Source organism: Epinephelus fuscoguttatus, linkage group LG6 (genome assembly GCF_011397635.1).
Source record: "Epinephelus fuscoguttatus linkage group LG6, E.fuscoguttatus.final_Chr_v1".
Lineage (NCBI taxonomy): Eukaryota > Metazoa > Chordata > Actinopteri > Perciformes > Serranidae > Epinephelus > Epinephelus fuscoguttatus.
The window spans coordinates 42,226,149-42,244,977 of NC_064757.1; the positions used below are offsets into that span (position 1 = coordinate 42,226,149).

Sequence of the window (18,829 nt, forward strand, 5' to 3'; positions counted from 1 at the left end):
GAAAAATGAGAAATGATTAATTTAAAGTATTTAATGTTTTATTATAGTTTATTTGGAATAAGCATATAAGTTTGTTAGAGACGCTATTGACTATTTTATGGGGAAAAAAAGATGGGAGATGGGTTTGCCCTTTTTAATGGGCACTTATAGCAAATGGCACTGTTTTTAATTTAATAAGGGTTCCTCTTTGAACACAGGAATATTTCCTAGGTGGCAGTCACTCATTAGGGCCCATTCTCCACCCAATACATTGTTGAAGGGCCCATTCTCTCTATGGGCCCCCTACTTCACAGGCCCCAGTGCAACTGCACTGCCTGCACCGTCTATATTCACTTATACAGCCATATTCTTGCAAAATATGTGGGAAAGATTATTATTATTATTTATTTATTTATTTAAGATTATTTTTTGGGCTTTTTGCCTTTAATTGACAGGACAGTGTGAAATGGGGAGAGAGGGAGAGTGGGGGGATGACATGCAGCAAAGGATTGCAAGCCAGAATTGAACCTGCGACCGCTGCAGTGAAGCATCGCCTCTGTACATGGTGCGCCGGCACTATCCACTACGCTACCGATGCCCCGGAAAGATTATTTCTATAATAGTCGCCTGGAGTCCCACATGAGATCACACTCAGATGAAAGGCCCTTTAAATGCAAAACATGCAGGAGAGCTTTCAAACATAAAAGTGAGCGGCAAAGCCACAACAGAAGAGCTCACAGTGGTAAGAAGCCACACCGTTGCAACACCTGTGGGAAAACATTCTTTAACATGTCTGCATTGCAAAATCATGTTAGCATCCACACAGGGCGGTATACTTGTAAGACGTGGGGAAGATCTCAGACTTAAAAGCAGTTTGAGAGCCCACATGAAAACACACACACAAGTGAGAGGCCATCTAATGCGGAACATGTGGGGAAGCTTTCAGACACAATTGCGAGTTAAAAGTTCACATGATAAGCCACACAGGTGAGAAACCATATTCTTGCAAAACTTGTAGGAAACAATTCAAATGTCACAAAGGCTTCCGGCTCCACATGAAAATCCACACAGGTGAGAATCTGTATTCTTGTAAAACACGTGGGAAAGATTTCAGACGCAAGAATCAAGTGCCAATCCACACGAGGAGAGCCCACACTGATGAGAAGCCGTACTTTTGCGCGACCTGCGGGGAAAGGTTCGTCTCTGTGTTTGAATTGGAAAGGCATATAAGCGTGCATATGGACAAGTAGTATTCCACTGGAACTCACACAAGTGAAGAGACCATAATTTCAGCACTTGTGGGAAAAGCTTTTCTCAAATTGGATACTTGACAAAATACCAGAGGATCAACAAACACAGGAGAAACCATAGAGTTGAAACTTCTGTGGAGATGTGCTAACTGAATGTAAAATGTTTTCCATTAAGACGTTAGATCTTGCTGTTAATGTGTTTTGCTCATATTTCTGTGTTCAGAATGCAGATTTGTTCCCCTCCAGAGTTGACTCCATGGCTACAGCCTTACTATAAACTCAAACTGAAATAGTTTTTGAAGGGGAATCATTTATGCAGTCATGAATAATTTGGTGCTTCCTATTCTATGATGCTAATTATGTATTGCAAGTTGTGTCTTGCATTATTCCATCTGTATTTTTATTGTTTGTAGTTTGCACTGTTCTTGTGTTCTTGTTGCTGAGTCTTTTGTCTCTTAAGGCTCAGCTGCAAATTAGCTTTGGCTACAAATGCTGTGGCGTGTGGCATTAATGTATGCTGCATACTTGTCCCTATACAAATTAAACATACAATAAATAAATAGATGAAACATACCAGTTGAAGATGTCACCCACCCAGTAAACAAGACTAAAATAGCATCACTTTTGAAATGGTGTGCAACAGTTGAGGTACGTTTTTTCCTTGTTAGGTGGGCGTGTCAGAGGTGTTGCCCAATCATGGATGTAGTAACACATCCACAACCCCAATCAGCAGCTTCGTGTATTGACCCAGCTGTAGAATGCTGCGAAGCACTGTACATGGACCTCGGAAAAAAGGCCTCTGATACCAAAAAAGTGCAACGGAACAGTCAATCAAGTCGGAAAGTTGGGCAAGATCCAGCTAGCCGACTAGAAAAAGTATGCAATTTGAAACGCGGCATACATTTTCCCAAGCAGATGCACTGAGGAAAACTGAAGCTTTTGCAGTGACTTGCAGCATCAGAAACCAAAGAAAACAAGCATCCTTTGACGTCAGCATGATATGCGGCCAGAAAGTGTCCAACAAACACCGACTTTCACCCGAGAGCGGTGTTCACGTCCCGTAAGATTCTAAAGCCAAACCTTGTGCTTTTTCCCCCAAAACTCAACCACATAGTTTTTGTTGTTAAAGGAAAAAAAGTCAATTTGCGGTGTTGTACCAACATGGTGCGTGTATTTTGAACGAAGACAATGCATGTAACAGGCAGAACTTAGCACAGCGTCCCATAGTGTCAACAACCAACACACCCAGGGTACCTTGCACGTTGTATCTGGACGTGGAAAGTCCATGACCAAATGTCTATATGTGACGAGGTCGGAGTGAGAATGTGTTGACTTCCAACTTACAATTGCAGCATTAATAGGAAGTGCACTTGTGTAAGAAAACAGGGTGTTCAAGGCAGCACCATTTCCATTTTAATAAACGTTGTGTTACGTTTTGTTGGGGCTGAATGTCCCCAGTTTTCACGGCATGCTATTTTGGAGATGCTGAATGTAAACAACAAAAATCATAACAATTCCTGAAAACAATTTTTTGAATCCAGAGCATTAAAAGTGATAATTATTAATGTGTGAAGAGAGTCTAAAATAAATAATATCACCAGCAGTGAATAATTCATGAGATGTTTTATTATTATTTCTGGAAGTTACAAAATTCAAGAATGAAGATTTTTAGTGAAGACAAACTTATTATTATTTTTGTAATACAGAAGTCACTCTTTACTGTGAGCTTGCTGCATGACTACAGTACTGTAGGGCTAATTGTTAATTTTAGCTGTAACATTATTTGTAACATCTTCTACATATAGAGACCTATCAAAAAGCAGAAGGAAAATAATGATGTACAAATGAAGCAACAAATGCATTGAAAACTGCTAAAAGCTGTGTTTTCATAGTAGGTTTATGTTTGGGCATTTCCTTATGCAATAAATAAAGTCCATGTGTAGTATTGTATTTAAAGCCATGTGGATGTTAGGGTTGATAAAAATGATAAAATGACAGAAATGAAAAAAAAAATGTGAGAGCCAAACATGTCGATATTAATCATCGTCTCCTCCACAAATCTTGAGCAGAGTCTTTCCATATTTCCCTCCGCAATCAGACTGAAAACAAAACAGAATTTTATATTAAAACTTAAGTTGACAGTTTCATGTTCACAAATCAGTCTTTAATGATCTGCATGTCTCTCCAGACTTCTCTCTGTCCCTTTATAATTTAATATGACGTCTGTCTTTTAAAGCTGTCTGTTGCTCTACGACCGTAAACAAGTTATCAGTTAGTGTGAAGATGGAAGTAAAGTAGAAGTATCAGAGAACGCCAGTGTGAGTTCAAAAGGAAGCAGACCTCTCGGCCTCAGGTGGACCTCAGGTGTGTTAGTTAGTCGTCTCCTCCACAGATGGCCTTCACACAGTCCCCAAGGGCGCCCGACAGATCTGACTGGAGGACACAGCAACACAAGCGAGGAGAAAAGTGTCTTCCCACCACGCTGACCAGCAGTGGAATGTAACTAAGTACTTTTATTCAAGTGATATTTTGAGGCATGAATTGACAAGAATAATGTCGACATACGACACGTTTGTGGACATGCACAAAAACGTTATGATATCACATTTCTAAAAGGGAGTTTGGCCTAATACTTTCCACCAGGAGCAGGATGGGAGATCATCTCAAAAGGAATCTAGTTGTAGTCTTGCAAACAGTGACCCTGCAAGATCCCCAGTGTTTGCAAAATCTTATAGTCTGTGACTAAAAACTCAAACTGTCTTATGAGGTGAGAGAGTGTTTGACTTAACTTGTATGAAGGTATTTTCAAAGTCTCCTAGTGTATGGTAGGTATAAAATATTTTGTACAAACTTTACTGGATCTGTATTTTTTTTTTTTTTTTTTTTGAATGCTCACAAATTACTCGCCAAATGTTATAAAAGACATTTATCTTAAAATACAGGTTGTAAACTCTGGAAACACTTTTTAGGAAAGACTGATGACAGAACCACTCAGAAGCTGAGTTGACGATGCTGCCTCTGAGACAGATTTATGTTTAAAATTTCAATCGTCTCTCCAACTGATGGATGCTTGCTTGTCAGTGTGACTGAGATGGTGCAGAAATCTATCTGTGTGGGTTGTAATTTACCGCCATGGATCAGTCCAGTCACTGAGGAAAATGTTAGAATTGTACATTTCGGCAAACCATGATACATTCGCATGTTTCATATATTTCTGAAGTGACGTAGTGTATGAGCGGACTTTGTCATCTTAGAGGGGATGATGGATGCTGCCAAGCTGCAGACTGCTGTTTGACACCAATAGACAACAAAACCTGGGACCGGTTACACAAAACACCTTAAGATTTCTCCTTAAGTATGAGGCTTAATTCTCCTTAGCTTAGGGACTTACCTTACTGTGCTGCACAGAATAATTTCAAAGGTCTCCTTCGTTGAGGAAAATGTTACTTTTACTGCACTGAAAGAGATTTTACAGCGTTAAATTCTTTGTTTGCTTGCACTCATGCTTGTGACACCTAAGGTCTTTTGAGCAATGGTGCGTTTGGAAATAGTCACTCAGAGTGCCAGACACACACTCAGGCACAAACTGAACCGTTCGTATCCAAAGCACGACTGCACTCTCGCAGTGGCGGAGCACAGTCTGGGCAATCTGCCTGTGGAGACGGAGCAGCAGAGCAGAGTGAATGTGTGATGAACTTAACTGTTCGTTAATTCATGTAGAAACAGAACGCTCTGTTTCTTCGAAGAACACAGCTCTCATTTTGATGTAGAGCATCAGACTAGAGATAAGGAGAAAATCTTAAATACTTAAGTGACCATTTTGAGGAAACCTTAAGACTTAAGGGTGTTTTGTGCAACTGATTTTAGCGTAAAGAAACCTTAACTTAAGGTGTTTTGTGAAACTGGCCCCAGTTGTTTTGTAGCAACTCCTCAATGTTGTTCCACTGCAGATTGAGAGTGGTTGTTCTTTACCCCCAGACCTGGGGGCCAAAACGTGATCTTTTCCAACCATAATCAAGTGGGTTTTGTGCCTAACACTAACCACACGTTAACCACAGCATTGTTTTAACATATCCATCACATGACAACGTGCAAATGTGACATATCATGTTTTGCAGAAACATATGATGCCAACATTTTTCTGGTGATCGGGTTGCTTGGACACATCACCTGTCTTTTAATTTGTCTCTCGGGCTGCAACAGGTAGGTGGTGTCTTTTTTAAAATCTCTAAATAATTTCATTTAATCAGAACTGAAGATTGCCTGTGCAACCACAAGGTGCAAAGTGAAAGAGCAGGTAGAAAACACCCAGACAACTGTTAGCATATTGAGAAGACATGTCCCTCCCGAATAAAGTTTTTTTTAGTTTATTCTGAAGTGTTAATAAAATTCCATCAACAGTTATTTCAAATGTTAGTAAGAGAATGAAGAGAAGTTTAGCACATTTCCATTTCACACAGCTCCAGTTAGTCATTTTGTCTCAGTACAGTCTCTGTGTGTCTCTTGGCTCCGGTGTTAATCACATTATCTATTTGGCTTCACTGATATCAAAGTGGTTTTCCACATTAAATCAAGCTGCTGTCAGTTTGGGTCACAGAGCTCGTTCTTCAAACTCTGATGACTCATGAAACCTCAGACAGTAAATCTACAGAGGTCAGGACCAAACCAATCAGACTCCCTCACATCCTCTGATCACACAGTGAATTTATGCTCCTGTGCTGGAGACAAAATCTGTGCAAGGTTCCTTTAACTGCAACATACTGGGATGAAGCTGGTGCAGCTGGTTATTAAATACTAAATAAAGACTTTAAATATGTTCATGATCTCGTTCATAAAGGGGAGTTTCTCACCTCGATGGCAGAGTGCAGCGAGTACTCGTAGAGCTTCTTGAACTCGGCTCTGATGTCCAGCAGGTCGATCTCAGAGCGGCTCACCATGATCCTGTTCAGAGTCCGCTCGTCTGTTCCGCCACCCTGATGGTGCGCACACACAGCAATGATAGATTTTTATGCTTCAAGTTAAAATGAACATGTACTGCTGACTGTTTAACACTAACCTCCTCTGTCTCAAACATTAATTTAACTGACAGGTCTCAGAGAGGATGCACCCTCTCAGTATGTCTGTGGTGCTAAACCAAGGTTCATATACTTCAAACGGTGAATACCCAGTGGTAAAAATGCAGCACAGACACAGATCTTCAGGACAAAGTAGACTAATGTCAATTTCAACAATTTATTTAGGCCATGTCAAACACACATCCTAACATTCTGGCCAATAGTGGCCCTCATTAGAGAAATGATGAAGGCCAAGTGACTGATGAAGACCACTAGGGCTGAAACGTTTGGGTGTTTAACGCTGGAATTAACAGACTAAAGCCGTCTTCTCATAGGACTAGTGCTACGTGACAAACTCTGGTGATTTGTAATAATAGCAGAGATCATCTGTGATCACAATCCTGTGCTAATGTGCCATGTCTGTAATTTGTTTGGTGAGAATTCCACCACAAATTACCGACCATATTTCACCAAACACAGAGATCATGTGATAATATTAGTCCCGTGTGAATCAGCTTCTCTGTGATTTGAGGTTGTATTTAAGTTTTCTGTTTTCTCAGCACCTCATATAATGGACTGTACTTTCTTCAGTCAATAAAACTATGTTGCTATGAGCTGCTGTTTATCCCTGAGTGTGTCTGTCAGTGAAACACATGCAGTAAACACAGTATATTCACCTTCATGCAGCCATACAGACGCTCTGCAAAGTAAGCTGGGACGCTCTTCACACATTTCACTGCAGGAGGAACAAATAACTATGTGATTAAAAACAGCCTTATATGAAGATAAAGTTCCATCTTTATATACACGAGAATATTATTTAAAAATGTACAGTTTTGCTGCTAAATAATATACGTAATTATTCAGCTGTGCAATATTTCTCAGTATGTGTCTTTGCCACGCACATAATTGTACATATTTCTTGTATTTACTCTTAATTCTGTTCTTGTTTTATTATTATTTTTAATATTTTCAATATCTTACGCACTGGTGTTGAACACTGTAGCGTAATGCATATTCTATTTTTATTTTTCATTTCAATGCACATTTGCATTTCTATTTTATTGCTTTATATTTACATACTTCTATTTCATACTTTTATTCTTACTTCTTGTAACTCTCTACTCATTACATCGGAGCAACTGTAACAAATCACAATTTAGTAAAGTATTTCTGATTTTGATCCTTCATCTAATTATTTAAAAATACACCACATGACCAAACGTATGCGGACACCCTACTATAACTCCTATATGTGACTGTCGAACATGTAATTTCAAAAGCACGGGCATTAATCTGATGCTTTTCTGTAGAGACTTTCAGTAAGATTTTGTCCACATACTTTTGGCCACATAGTGTATATGTATATGTCAGAATCAAAATATTAAAGTACTACATCAGCTCATTGACCTACCGATAGCCACCAGCAGTTCCTCCAGCTCCCCTGACATCTCTCCTTCGATGCTTGCCTGCAGAGTCTTTCCACTGATGTTCTTATATTCAACCAGAGCTGCACACAAGAAGAAGACTCACTTAACATGTCCAGTTATTCTAAATTGATCATAAATTGTCAGAACTTTATTCCAGTGTAGATTAAACACAACATGGGTTAAGCATGATGTACTCTGTCTCAGCTGAGGTATGCTCCTCTGGCAGAGGATGTCTATAAACTTAGATTCATCAGTGCCCCACTTCTTCTCCCCAGCATCATAAAGGGTCTGGGTAGAAAGACACAGAAATATATTTAACAAAAAGAGAGACAGTTACAGTACACAGTGTATAAAATCATTTTCTTCTTATGAAACGAGTTCAAATAGGCTTCACACTATCACACTGCACCTTGGCGTCTTCTTTTGCCTTGTCTGCGTCTACTGTGGTGTTCTCTTCCCTCTTGCCCTGAAAACAAAGACAAAACTTTAATTCAAATGACATCAGGCACTCTGTTCTCCTCACTTTAAACATTTCACCCCTCTTTAAACACTTTGACTGAGTGTAAACTTAGCGCCCTCTGGTGGCTTCACATTTAAAAAACTCCTGCTGTGCAGACGAGCATCGTTCAAACCAACAGAACTTGTTTATTCCCTGAACTGTGTTTATTAAGATGACGAATGAGATGAAGGGACTTGTTTTGTACCTGCACAGTTTACCCTCAACTTTATAGACTATGCCTTTTTCCCTCTTTGTTTTCTTTATTTATTATTTTTATTTTACTTTTAATTTTTTTTTTTTACATTTATGTTTTTATTTATTTCTCTCAGAGGGAAATATTTAAAAGGGGAGGAACATAGGATGTCTAGTGTAAATGTGACCAGATCCCTGCAAAAATAAAATTAAATATAAACCATAATTACCACCTCTCACTTTAAGTATCTCTTAAAGTTTAAATCCATGTCAGTGAAAACATGGATGCGTCACACACAGAAGATCTAAACAATCAGCACAGTTTCAAGATCAGTGTCACCAACTCAGTATCTGACCAAATGTCTCCCCTTCTGTTCCTGAGATATGACGTTGAATAATGGCCAGAAAAGGGTTTTTGCAGAATGTTATGATGTCACAGTGAAGCTGACCTTTGACCTTTTGGATATAAAATATCATCACGTCATGATTTTATCCTGTTAGGCATTCGTGTGAAGTTTTGTCATAATTAGTGTATAAACCTTTGTGTTATAGCCAAAAACATGTTTTGTGACGACCACCAAATTCTTATCACTTCATTTTTGAGTCCAAGTGGACGTTTAAGCCAAATCTAAGTAAATTCCCTCCAGACCTCCTTGAGATACTGCGTTCACAAGGATGAGGCAGGTGCAAGGTCACAGTGACATTTGACCAACAAATTCTAATCAGTTCATTAAGTCCAAATGAATGTTTGTGCCAAATTTGGAGAAATTACCAAAAGGTGCTTTTGAGATATTGCGTTCTTGGCAATGAGACAGACGAGGCGACAGTGACCTTGATCTTTGACCCTGAAATTCAAATCAGTTTATCCTCAACTTAAAGTGGATGTTTGTGCCAAATTTGATGAAATTCCCTCAAGACATTCTTAAGATATCACATTCTCGAGAATGAGACAGAGGGATGGACAATCCAAATACGTACTGCCTACTGCCTAACTCATTTCACCCAGACTGAGGGGTGCTGTACGTTTTACTTTATTATTTTGTGCATCCATCTCTCCACAGAGTCCTGCACATCACCAGCTTTATGTGAGTAAAATAAGACACAATTCTGTTTATGAACACACTGTTCAAAGTTTTCTTTTGTATTGTGACGACAAACAAACCTCAGCCAGGATGAGAAGTGCATTGGCAAAGTCTCCGGAAACTTCTGACTTTAGGTCAAGGGTCAACTTCTTCTCAGTTTCTGTGGAGGAAAACACACGAGACAAACTCATGATCAGATACTGGAAAAGTAAATGAATCACAAAACAAGAAATTGATATATTCAGTCAGTCCAGTGCTTTTGGATGACTGTTATCTGACACTGACACAAAGTGTGATGTTTCCATTCTTTACCTTCCAGATAGACGTCAGTCAGAGCTTTGATTTGCTGGTTGGATCTGGAGGCAAAGATTTCTATCAGGGTGCTGTCTTCTGTCCCGGCGCCCTGCAACATCACACGATCACTTGTTCACTGAAAGATCACATGGAGCTCTGCCTCACTCCAACACAACATATCCAAAAAAAAACCACAGAAACTGACTAAATAAATGCTGAACTGATCTGTTAGATTGTTTCATTTGTACGTCACGTGTTTTGTGAACCTGAATATGAACCATACAGTATATTCTGCATTGATGAACATGATCTTTTCAATTAATGTCTTTCCTTAATAATAATTTTTACCAGGTAACCAATATCCCTAATAAACAAATTAAAATAACAAAATCTCCTTTGACAAAGCTCAACAATAAATCCACGATTCACGTTCAAAACACATTTAAAACAAACAAATCCCTTAGTTATTAATATAAGGGCAAACTGAAGAGCATAAGCAACATTTAGGGCTTCACTTTGGTCACCTAAGAAACAAATTTCATGCATTTGTCTTAGTCCAAAAGGTGTAAGTGTTTTTTTCAGGGTTGGATATGACATATTATTTTCAGTTCAACTCTGGAAGGTGAGTGTTTTCATACATACTGTTCAAAAATATCTTTTTCCTCACACCAACATGTATTTTTAATAGTTTAAAATAAATCCCTCACAGAGAAAATGATAAAAGTGAGGTGAACTGACCTTCATGGCCCACATCACTTCATGGCAGTCGAACGCTGCAGGAGGGGTGACGAGCGCCACCAGCAGTTCTCCAAAGTCACCGCTGGTGTCTCCTTTCAGGTCGTCCACGAGTGCCTATGATGTGAACACAACGTGTCACTTTTCAAACAGAGGCACACTCACATTCATGCATCACACAGCCACACCCATGCAAATATACCCACGCCTGTGGCACACAGCAGGACACAGACTCATTAGCAGAGCAAACACAGAAACTATTCATCATGTTGAAGTTGCATCAGGCGATATTTCAATTAAAAAAATAAAATCTGTTAAATCAAAAAATGTGTTGCAACAGATCAAAGCTCTGCTTTAAAGATTTACTATAAAAAAAAATCTGACTTAAGGTGTGAGATACACAGGAAGTAAACAACTTTTACTGATGCAACATTTACTAATAATGATCATATAACGTGACCATCATTTTTACACCAGAAATCTTGCTCCACACATAGTTAGTTAAAATTTAAGGCTGGTGTTTAAATAATAGAAACGAAGATTCATAGCCAGCCTACTGACTGTATAAAATGATGGATGTAGCTACCATGACGTCCACAGTTTGTGGACTCCTGTTCTGAGTTTGGCATTTTGGTCGTTGCCATCTTGGTTTTTTGGAGCCAGAAGTGACAACCTTTTAATGAGAAGTTGTAGCTGTGGAGGAGCGAGGTGTGGATCTGACTCACGGACTATGACGTCGCCTCACAGGCAGCCTGTCAGTTAAACAGCCTCGCCCTTAATTATATACAACTTTAAGCCTTAATAAAATATAAATTAATGAGTCATATAAAATTCATACAGTAATGTAATGAATGTTGAAATTAGCTTTGTACCAGGATGTACACATGTTTATTTCTGCTGTAAAGTTGGACATTTTAACATGAAGGTCTATGGGGATTTATTCAGGTTTGGAGCAATGCCTCAAGTGGCCATTCGATGAACTGCAGCTTTTGGCACTTGGGCGCTGGCTTCATTTTTCAGCCTGGTGGTTGCCACTCGAGCCAGCCTGACCCCTGGCTACAATATGTATGTGATATAACATCTTTCACAATACTTGTATAATGTATAATGTTGTGTTTAAGCTCAACAACAGACTCTGTGACCTTATTCTAAAAGCATCTTATAAAGGGCAAAGAACATACATTTAAACGTGATGAGCTTCAGTGTGGTTTGCAGAGGTCCACAGGTAAAAACGTCATCATCTGTTTTTTAAAAAGAGCCATAGGCAGCAATTACTACAAAAATATGTTGAAGCATGAACACCCTAAACAGCTGGGGACTTCGAAACCAGTAACACTTTAATTTAGTAGTTTGCATTAGGGTAGTTTAGTCTCTAGGTTTTTGGTTAGTCTTAGGAGTTCTGTAGTTTATATATATATATATATATTACTGTATGTCATATGCACTTTCTTTTCTTATATCTAGACAACCTGTTCATGAACACATTTCAGGGTGTTTGCACACTTGGTCCTTTTCAGCCCTCTCAGCAGACTCAGAGCGGTGACTCTGCATTTTTTGCACATATGTGAACCCTCCAAGAGAACGCAGACCCCTCTGAAGTGAACTGAACTCAGACCTTTATAACATATAGCATATTTAGCCCTCTAGATCACATACTGTTGCACTGGGACAGTTAAATAAAGAGACGAAACCACGTCAGCCTGTAACGCCTGCAAGGACACAGGATAAAGGGTAGCTTGGTCCACGGAAGACACTGCACGTCTCCTAATGTGGACTGTAGAATACATCAAACAGAAACACGAATGTTCTCCTCAAATTTTAAGTTCATGTGAAAGCGAGGGGCTTTATAACCACACTGCAGTGCCACGTCAAAGTAACAACAAAACTATATCAATATTATATATAGTGTGAACAGAAAAAGGACTGAGGCCCCGTCAGAGCTGCAGTTGACCAGAAAGAGAACCGAGTCCTCTTTGAAATGAACTGACAATGTGAACACAAAAAGAACTGGGTCCCTTTTCTGTTGGTCCACTTTTTGGTGCACTTTAAGAGGACTGAGTTTGGCTCATTTTAAAAGGACTAAATGCGAAATTTAAAAATACAATTTGCTTCATGTCTGAGCCCCTATTCTCAAGCTTTCGATAGCTTACCAGGGTGCTCCATTTCACATCTCCATTATTTCTAAGGAGTTGTACATGTACTTTTTCTTTGTCTGTTTTTGTGAATTGAATTGAATATCTCGCTCAGAACTAATGTTAACAATCACTAACACCTGCCACCAACTAAGAGGAAAACTAGCTCATAATTCATCATTTCATGATGCTGATGTTATACATTGTAATCCACTCTAGATAACAGCATCTATTAAATAACAAGAGTATTAAGATCTTACTCTTCCAGTAGCTTCCTGATAAGCTTCACAGATGAGCTGCCTCTGAGCGCTGCTTCTGTGGGTCAAGATGTCAATCAGAGTCTTCTCTTCGGTCCCTGAAACATTTTTAAAGAGAAACGTTAATAAACATGAAAAAAGGACAACATATAAGATGTAATACGTGTCTAGCTATGCTCAGAAACAGGAAAGAAATCGTTCTGGCTCTACACAAGGTGGAGAGCAGTAAGATTAAGCAGTAAAATTAAGAAGAAACCCTGTGGAGTTTTGTCTGGCTGAGTGTATTCATACCAAGTCCTTCGATGGCCTTCCTCAGAGCCACTGCATCGTCTCCTGCGTCGAAGTTAGTTTGGGGCTTGATGGTTCCTCTCTCTCCTGTCTGAAGGAAAACATTTGTATTGTTTGTTTATCTCTTTGGTCATGGTCGTGTGCAGCGATAAATATCACAGTAAAGCTTGACGTCAATGTAAAGTTTTAGGTGGACCTACTGTTGCTGTGAAAGATGAAGGGGAATTCACGAGACTGTCCAAGTCATCCTGCAGAACGTTTATCAGATCTGATTAAAACGCACAATCAGTCAAAACTTTATCATAAAATGAATAAATAAAAAGGCAGCACCTACCCATAAAGACGCCATGATGACAACAGGAAGTTCTGCTGCAAAAAAATGAACAACACATTTATAATTACAGTTTCTTGTAGTTTTGTTGTTTGTGGTGACGAGCTCTTTTCTTATTCTCACTAAACTCCAACCACGACAAAGCACAAATTCAAAAAAGTTTACATAATAACTTACAGTTTTTTTTTTTTACAACAGCAGTTTATTGTGTTATATGCATTCCTGTGCAGCGGTGTAGTTGATGAGGAGGGTGTAGTACTAGGTCAGGGGTCGGCAACCTTCACTATTAAGAGAGTCAATTTTGACCTAAAATTAGTTTCAAAATCTATCTGGAGCTGCAAAACTTATTTAGCTTTATAAATGACCCTGTCATCATTAAAATAGGTATAAATGGGCATTCATACATATGTTTAACCACCAGGTGGCACCGCAGAGGGCTGTTTATGATTATCTTACTATATAACGACGAAAACTCTGTGTATGTGTCTGTTCCACGTTTTTCTCCTCACTGACTTGGTCAATCCATGTGAAATTTGGCACAGTGGTAGAGGGTCATGGGAGGATGCCAATGAAGCAATATTACATCAATTGGCCAAAGGGGGGCGCTATAGCAACCCATTGAAATGTCAAACTTTGAATGGGCATATCTCATGCCCCGTATGTGGTAGAGACATGAAACTTTGCACAGAGATGCCTCTCCTCATGAGGAACACATTTGCCTCAAGAACCCATAACTTCCGCTTATATAGATTTTCCACCATTTTGAATTGTTTGAAAAACACTTCAAATGGATCTCTTCCTAGGAAGTTTGAGCGATCTGCATGAAACTGGGTGAACATAATCTAGGGAGCAATATCTAAAGTTCCCTCTTGGCAGAAGTTGGAAAACTTCCTAAAACTGAGCTTCTATAAGGCAATGAATATTGCGGAGGGCGTGGCTCATCACATAAAGGTGTAGAACATCTCAAGGGTTTCACCCATCACCACGCAACTTTGTAGGCATATGACCACACATAATCTGAGGGGACCCCTCCATCATTGAGCCCATCAAACAAAATGGGGGCGCTAGAGAGCTCATTTCTTATCTAGGCCTAACCGCCATATGGATTTTTACTAAACTTGGTAGATATGTAGAACAGGACGCCTCAAGGTGACTGGAGAAATTTAACTCTAATTGGCAACTGGGTGGCGCTATAACAACAGAAAAATGCTTCAAAATGGCTAAAATGTGACCGATCGCTGTGGCTCCCCCTGTGGACCAATGTTGGTGTTGTTTCTAATGTTTGGTATGACTAAGTCATGGTATGGTATGCTGTACATAATCACGGAAACTGTCAGTGTGTCATTCTGTCAGTCAGTCATTCTGTCTGTCCCACATTTTTCAAACACTCTGTCTGAATACATTGCTCTTCTTAATGGCTTCAGTTGACCATTTAATCTGCAATATCCTATGACCTGTATCCCAAACACACACCATATGAAACTGTACGTGGGCAACTGTGCACTCAATGGGTATAGGCTAGTTTAAGAACTTTAACTTTGCAGAGCTGGTGGGAAAAGCTAATGAATCTCTTCACGCACAATTCAACTCTGTTTTCTTCCAAAACTTTTCCTTGTTTAGATTTGGAATCCAGAGCTAGCTGAGCTAGGGAGACTTGAGACTACTGCAGCCATTGCTACTGAGATTTGGCAAAATGTAGAGCTGAAGATGACTGATGCATATTTTAGCTGCAGAAATGTAAAAGTTGGTGTATAGGCTACACATTTTTACAACTAGAGAATGTCGGAATCACTTCAGACCTACAGGACTGATTAATGAAAATTAATACACTGAAAAAAATAACCATTATTAATTTGCATATGATTTTCTTTTTTTGGTCAAAGCCGAAGGGAGCCACCAGAGAGGGGCTAAAGAGATGCATGTGGCTCCAGGGCCACAGGTTGCCAGCTTGAAAAGGTGTTTTCAGACGGATTTGAAAATGGAAAAGGAGTCAATTTTGCAAATGTCGTGGGGTAGAGAGTGCCAGAGATGGAAAAAGAAGGTCTGAAGGATCTAGAACCCATGGTTGTCAAGCAGGCAGATGGTTAAGTGAGTTGGATTGCAGAAGAGTACGAGAGGGTGTGTAGATATGAAGGAGTTCAGGCTGGTAGGAAGGGGCGTTGCTATGAAGGGCCTTAAAGGCAAGAAGCAGAATCTTGAAGTCAATGTGATAATTAACAGGAAGCCAGTGAAGCTGCTGGAGAACAGGAGTGATGTGATCTATGGAGGAGGGTCTGGTGATGATACAGGCAGCTGAATTCAATACTGTTAACAGCCACAAAAAGAGGTGGAGCAGCAGGTGCTCAGTCTGTAGGGAACTTGGATTGGGAACCAGAGGGTCACCAGTTCAAGTCCCCGTATGGACCAAAACACAGAGTGTGGACTGTGTGTGGACTGATAGCTGGAGAGGTGCCAGTTCATCCCCAGCTACTCAGAGTGCCTGTCCATGGGGCAGCCCCCTCGCTCTGACATCTCCTCGTTAATGCATGTGCAGTTAGTGAGCATTTATATGTCAGGTGTGTGTGTGTGTGTGTGTGTGTGTGTGTAATCTGTTAAATAGCAGAGTGGAAAAAAATGATAAAACTCCACTACACCACCTTCCCCTTGTCTACTGTTCCTTGGCGACGTCACTTTTCTTGTGCTGCTTTCAGACGCCTTCTGCAAATATTTAAACCTTTGAACCCTGAGCAAATTGGTGTGATTTTTTTTTCAAAAGCACTGGAAAAAAGGCAGTGAGCAAACTGGCAAGACATGTTCCATGAATTGCAAAAAAAATATGGATTTAGAAAATTATCTTTAAAAAACAGAGATAAAAGAAAAACGCTAGGGAAAAACTGTATTTATGATTAATATTATTATTACATTTTAAAATCATGTTACAGAGTTATTATAATTTTTAAGCACTCTTGTTTGTTTTAAACACTGTCTTTTTTTGACTGATTTTGTTGTTTTTAATTTTCTCTTTTTATTAATTTCTTGATAATTTCTTGGGTCATGTCCACTTTCGTTGCTGCTTGCCATCTTCACGTTTTTAAAAGAAGTCAAGTCAGTTTGCTCAGGTTTCAAAGGGTAAATGAGACACAGCAGCTTTATTTAAGTTAATAAGTGAGTTCACAGGTGTCTTGTCATGTTACAGTTTGTCTAATCTTGATAACATCCTGTAGGAATCTTTATTGTTTCTGTGAAAATCAATAGAAAGTGCCATGATAAAATAATTATTTGACTTCTGTTAACTTGCTAGTCATTAGACTGCTGATTTATCTCAGGGGGAAATCTAAATTTTGAGAATAAAGACGGAACTGTTGAGTTCTTATTTTGCCCCCAAATCCCCCAAATTTACTCCCAGTTCTTTGCAACATTTCCAAAGTACACTTGTGTAACTGCTGCTTCAGGGTGTCTACAGATAAAGCTTTAAGACTTTTTAACACCACGTTATATAAAATTCAAAACCAAACCTGCAATGGCAATACACAATAAATATGTGTGTGTGAGACACACATGTGTAAGTACTCTTTCCAAGTTAACACACTGATGTCAGTTCAAAATGAAGAGTAAGGGAAAATGACAACAACTGGATGAGTTTGAGTTTAATGTGTTCAATGTAAAGAAAACTAAATCTCATCGCTGTCCAGCAGTAAGTTACTGTAGGTGTGACCTTGGGTAAATTCTTTTCTCCATATTTTCTTTACAGGATGTGACGTATGATTTCTTGTCCACCTGTAGCTGTATTATAGCTCAGGGTTTAGCTTGATGTCCGTGTAACTAACCACAGGCTCAAACATCCTTGTTTGCTTGTACATGTAGGATCAGCTGCTCTGGTGAATGTGAAGTGAATGAACCCTTCAGCCTCACCAATGTCACCAGCTGCAGTCTGACAGCACTGTGCAAACTATGCTTTCAATCGACCTGAATATGATCTCAAACTGTAAACTTGATATTCAGTGGATATAACAGAAAGCACTCACATTGCCCACAGGACCCTGTTTTGTAAAAAACAGGAAGTAAATGTCATTAAACATAAAACACTTGCTGTCGTGTAGTAAGCCAGCAGCATAGATGCGCTGACAGACTTCCCTGTGTGAAATACAGTGATGTCCGTTTTCATTCAGGAAGCTGATGATGAGTTTATGAGATCATTTATCATCTGCGCACAAACTCCCACTCTAAACCTTTAATATTCTGTCACTTCACCAACACTCAGACACAAACTGAGCGCTGTGGAATAAAATAAAAGTTACAGAGAGTCAGAGAAACCAAAGACACACTCACCTGGATTTGTGCCCGAACCGGAAAAGCGTCCCACCACACCTTCAATCTGTGGAAACTGATCCACCTGAGGAGTCATCTGACCACGCCCACTCTGCGCAGGCAGGTGCCGCCTTCAGGGACGACTGGGGCATTTTCCAAATATCTATTTATATCATATATAAATGTCGATGAACTTTTTGTTTCCGACTTCTTAACTGTTCCAGTCTTCTGTAAACTGTATCGGTTATTAGTGATGGTATGAGAGGTGACAGTTTATAGACAGTTTTAAAGTGTGGACACAGATTTATCGGCGTGTTTCCCAACCTGTCAAGAAGACTCAAATTGTCTGTCACTTTCTGAAAAAACAGTCCCGAATTCCAACTTTCTCTGTCCCTAAACATCGCATCTCATTTTTTTTGATTTGCCTCAGCAAAAGCCACAAATACTCACATTTGACATTTACATTACATAAACAAAATATTAAAATGTTTCAGCAAATTCTTTCAGAAAACAAAGAAATGGAAATGTCTATTTTAAAAGTCCAGCCTAGGATTTGGGGGTGTATAATCACCTGAAAATAAGAATTGCTGCATTTTTGTTACCTTAGAATGAGAAGTTTATATCTACACAGGGAGCAGGTCCTTGTCTACGGAGGTCGCCATGTTGCACCGCCATGTTTGTTTCAGCCCTGAACAGACAAACCAAACACTGGCTCTGGAGAGGGCCATTCGCATTTTCATGTTGGCCACCACAGTTAGCAGCCCATCTCCAATGAGAAAGTTGGGGTTTTTTTTTTTTTACATAAAAACTGCTTGATTTGAAGTTTTAATAACCCAGTCTGTTGGTTTTGTAGAGGAAGAGACCTCTGCAGATAATTCAGCTCCCAGTAAAAACCTCCTGAACAATGAACACTGAAGGAATTCTAACCAGGAGAAGTTTCAGCTGGTTGCAATCTGCAATCCTCACCGCTAGCTGCCACTAAATCCCCTTAAACCTTACACACTGGACCTTTGAAATAT

At 39.5% G+C, this 18,829-nt stretch overlaps 1 protein-coding gene across 3 annotated transcripts; it reads right to left on the reverse strand.

Moving 5' to 3' along the window:
* Positions 1–2,833: 2,833 nt before the first annotated feature.
* On the reverse strand, positions 2,834–17,897 carry anxa3a (annexin A3a). Of its 3 annotated transcripts, XM_049579550.1 has the most exons (15): positions 17,832–17,897; positions 13,527–13,561; positions 13,393–13,440; positions 13,196–13,283; positions 12,908–13,002; positions 10,519–10,632; positions 9,799–9,889; positions 9,567–9,646; positions 8,123–8,179; positions 7,908–8,001; positions 7,698–7,793; positions 6,961–7,019; positions 6,080–6,202; positions 3,570–3,662; positions 2,834–3,328 (listed from the first exon to the last, which is right to left on the reverse strand). In XM_049579550.1, the coding sequence occupies exons 2-14, from the start codon at positions 13,539–13,541 to the stop codon at positions 3,603–3,605; spliced, it is 1,020 nt and encodes a 339-aa protein (XP_049435507.1). In that variant the 5' UTR covers positions 13,542–13,561; positions 17,832–17,897; the 3' UTR covers positions 2,834–3,328; positions 3,570–3,602. The 3 variants fall into 3 exon arrangements, with proteins under 3 accessions (XP_049435507.1, XP_049435505.1, XP_049435506.1); XM_049579548.1 differs by lacking the exon at positions 3,570–3,662; XM_049579549.1 differs by lacking the exon at positions 3,570–3,662 and having other exon boundaries at positions 13,527–13,558; positions 17,832–17,867.
* Positions 17,898–18,829: the final 932 nt, after the last annotated feature.